Source organism: Austrofundulus limnaeus, unplaced genomic scaffold, assembly GCF_001266775.1.
Source record: "Austrofundulus limnaeus strain Quisiro unplaced genomic scaffold, Austrofundulus_limnaeus-1.0 Scaffold143, whole genome shotgun sequence".
In the NCBI taxonomy this organism is placed as follows: domain Eukaryota; kingdom Metazoa; phylum Chordata; class Actinopteri; order Cyprinodontiformes; family Rivulidae; genus Austrofundulus; species Austrofundulus limnaeus.
The window spans coordinates 1,017,673-1,021,797 of record NW_013952545.1 but is presented as its reverse complement, the minus strand read 5'-3'; the positions used below and the strand labels follow the sequence as shown (position 1 = coordinate 1,021,797).

The following is a 4,125-nucleotide window of genomic DNA, read 5'->3' as shown; positions in this document are numbered from 1 at the left end:
ATTTGAACAAATACGCACAAAAACATCAAAATTAGCACAGAAACAGTACTACTGTATATAACATTTTAGACACATTTTAGACAGTTTATCAGCTAAAAAAAGTTAATTTTGGGGTAGGTTACTCTTTAAATCAAAGTCAGCTTTCTTATTTTAAGCTGTTATTTTAATGCACATAGCTGACTGTGGAATAGTTTTACTTTTCAAAACATTAAATTAGTGCATTTTTTATGAAAATGGCGACCTAAAGATTTTTAATTATTTTACGTTATTCTTCTATTTGTTGTTAGATCGTCAAAAATGCTCAAGGTCAGAATGTACTTTTTAAAACACGTTTTGATTAAATACTTTGTTTTTTTTTTTGTTTTTCTGACCAAGTAAATAATTGAAAGACAACAACATGGATTCTGCGAAGCCAAGATTTAAAGATCAAAACATTTTTTTATTTCATCCCCTGAGGATGAATTGATTTGTTAATTTTTCTAACTAGAAACTGCAATTTGCGAAAACAAGGATTAATAAATTCTGCACCGTTAGTCGCGCTCCGATGAGTGTTTTCTCCACAAAGCATGTGCAGAAAGGTCACACGGTGCAGAGATTCTTAAAGGGCAGCAGATAGTTGTGAAGGGAAAATATGGATATAAATGCTGCTTTCTTGCAACACTTTCAGTGTGTTGCAGCAGCAGTTTATTTAATAATAATAAAAAAAAGTTGGTCTCTGCTCATAAATCACACTGAATAATGACATAAAAGCAAAAACATTTCGAGTGTATCAGCTGATGTGTTTGGCTTTTTAAATTCAACATCATCACAAGTGTTATGAATATACTTTAATCTCACTCCAGTGCACATTGTTTTCTTCTGAAGGTGGGATTCTCATTTAATAATGTAACACTTGAAATTAAATTTGCCTAAAGGCTTTGCTCTTCTGTTCTTCCTTTTTTTATTTTTTGTCTCTCTGGATGATTTCTGTCTCATTGGAGCTGTCTGCTTTCCTGCTTTTCCTTTTTTTCAGCACTTTTGGCTTCAACAGGATCGATTCATCAGCTCCTCTCTTTACATCTTCTCCCCCAGCTTCCAGTGTTTTCCATCATCCCATTTTCCAACTTAATACCTCACTTTCTGATCTCATTATTGTCTCTGAACCTGAGCCAGCTTCTCCTGACAGCATTAAATGTCTCTCAAGGTTCTTTGTCTTGGACCCTCTTAGACAGCCGTGTACCATTATTCTTGTTTTATAACAGACAGAAAGCCTACAGCTGAGCCCTTTATCTCTCTCTTGTTTCCATCCAGCTCTCACGCCTCTCTCCATATTTGACCTCACGTCTGTTCATCTGTCTTCGCAGAGGCCGTCCATCACGTCTCCGTCAGCGTCAACGTGTCCCACTCCACGCTGGTTTGTGGCGAGGCGTGGGGGACGGACCCCAGGTTCAGCTGGCTCCACGAGACAGCCGTCGTCACTCAGAAGGTGGGGAGGGTCTCCAGGGACGGGACGACGCTGTTCGTGACCATGAGACCCATTTGTGGCCACTTTACCTGCGTGGTTAGCAACAAGCTGGGCCACGGTTCAGCTGCCTATGCTGCAAGTAACTAACGTTCAGTCTGAGACTTCTGTGTGCCATTTTACATAAACATTAATAGTGTTCTAACCCTGGAAATGCACTTTACAGCACTCATCAGTACTTTCCTCTCGGTGGTGGAAACATAAAATGAAAGGCATTAGTTTAAGTGGTAAAACCACCAATGAGTTTTCTCCCTTCTCAGATGTATTGACTAATTCGCAGACTGCTTTTACAGCAAAACATAAAACAGGTTAAAACCGATTTCAGTCCTATAAGTCACTCCWGCACATTCCCCAGGTTCCAAAAATTGATTTCTTTATACAATAAAACTGGTAAAGGCTCCTTTTCTGTGATGGTTTCTCAAAATAACCTCACAATATTAAAAATACAATAAAAATAGTCACATGATGCTTTAAACCAGTGGTTCCCGACCTTTTTTGACTTGTGTACCCCTTGAGCCATTTTGTCGTACCACTAGTACCCCTTCAGTCAACGTAATGATGATTCTCCAAAACTATAATGTACAACAGCTGATTATTAAATGAAAATTATTTATTTAACCCACTAGAACATATAATTCTCAGGCATTTTATTCTTCTCAACTCAAATTAAACATAAAGATAAAAATGTTGCCTTGAAAGTGAATAAGTAATTAAATAAATAAACCAGGTAACAGCAGGTACAGGAAAAAGCAGCGTCCAAAGTACATCAGAAACTCACCCAAATGAGTAAATTCTGTGAGATTCTGTGGGAAATTTCACAGAATTTGCATTTCTGTGGGAAAATGTTCCACGTACCCTCTGTAATATGCTTGCGTAAACAACAGTTTCAGTTCTGCTTCCTTTGATTTATTTAATTCAAAAGGAACTATGTGCATGAATCATCTTACTGTATAAACAAGTTTAAAGTGCCTGTGACACGCCTATCCTTCAAATACAAAAAGTCAAAGAAAACATTTTTAAACAAGAAAATTGGTGTAGTACACATGATTTTACCAATTTTTATCATGATCTGTGTTTTTGCTTTCATTTTCTAGTGTTTCTCTGTTCCCCTGTGTATCTCTTCCCTGCTGTCTTGCCTCCAGCCCCGCCCACGTTCACCTGTTTCCTCTCATGTCTCCCCAGGTGTTTCCCATTGTCTCTTAATTAGTTTGCTTTATATTCTGTGTCTTGTCATCAGTGTTTGTCGGATCATTGTTTCCTGTTCTGTCTGTTGCCCGTGAGTTTTTCCTCTGTACCAAGCAAATGAGTTTTGAGCTGCTTTGTCAGCCTTTTCAGTTATTAATAAAGCCTTATTGTTACTTTTTGAACTTTGCCTGCACCCCGGCTTTTTTCCTKCCTGAGTTCTGTCAATTTTGTCACATAATTGGCATATTTTCTTTTGAATTTGTCTCAGCCAAAGTGAAACAGGAAGTGACATCAAAGGGGAACTCATCAATAAAATAAACTCTCTGGTTTTTGTTTATTAAAACATTTTTTGAACTTGAACGCTTCTTCGTCTCTCTTTGCTAGAGACTCAAAATAATCTAAAGAAACATCAGATTCTTCTCTATAGTTTGTGTTGTTAGCTTTTGTTACAATGCTCTGTTTACATGCAGACATTCCACCTTGACATCACTTCCTGTTTCTTCACATGCAAATATCTCAACAACCATTCATCTCAGCGGTGTGAAATTTGTTTTGCAACATGATATCTATGTTATCTGTCCAAAAATGCATTCATCTTTATTACAAAAATCTGATGTCACAGGCCCTTTAATGTAAATCCACTCAAGTCAGACAAAAAAAACCCAAAAACAGGTTTTTATCAAAAATATATTAGCCTGAAATCAAAAGRAATAAAAAAAACCTGAGTGTCAACACAGAAATAGAAAAGAACTAAAACTATCAATCCTCAAATGAATGCATATCACCTATGGCCTTGTATGCTAAAGCTTTCAACAAAGATTTTATGTAACCTGGTAGTGCTTGGAGTACGTGTCTGGGATCAGTCTCAGCTACCACCTCCGTTTTAGCTCAGTATCCGTAAAACTTATTGATAATGAGCAATTTTTGTCTTAGATAAGCTGTGGTCATCAACTTGGGTTKGATGGATTTCAAAGTTTAATCAGTTTGATACAACCAATTATTAACTCATCAAATATTTATGAGGTATTTTGCTAACAGACAAAATAATTCACACATACAACATGGCAACTAGAGCTGGGTTTCACCTGGCGATTCCATAYGATTTTCGACACAGAGCTCACGATACTACAATACGATAACATATCGATACAAATTCCTTTATACTTATTGCTCAGTGCCGCTGACTCAACAAAACCTGCAAATACTATAAAATTATTTTATATATTTATATTGATAAAAAGATAAGTGTCCAACTGTTTTCTTTTAAGGACGAATGGTGCTGACAATTACTCATCGTGCATGGTTATGCTGCCCCCTAAGGGTTTGGGGGAGTGTATTGATATAAAAAGAAAGAAAATTGATATTATCATATACAGTGGTTTGCAAAAGTATTCATACCCCTTGAACTTTTCCATATTTTGTCACATTACAACCACAAA

The 4,125-nt window shown here is 36.7% G+C and overlaps 1 protein-coding gene across 2 annotated transcripts in view; it reads left to right on the top strand.

Moving 5' to 3' along the window:
- si:dkeyp-97a10.2 (uncharacterized) overlaps positions 1-4,125 on the top strand; it is a 14,201-nt gene that overhangs the window by 6,755 nt on the left and 3,321 nt on the right. For both annotated transcript variants that reach the window (XM_014016352.1, XM_014016353.1), the window contains exon 4: positions 1,344-1,583. In XM_014016352.1, coding sequence (XP_013871806.1) covers positions 1,344-1,583 — 240 coding nt within the window. The remainder of the gene's footprint in view (positions 1-1,343; positions 1,584-4,125) is intronic.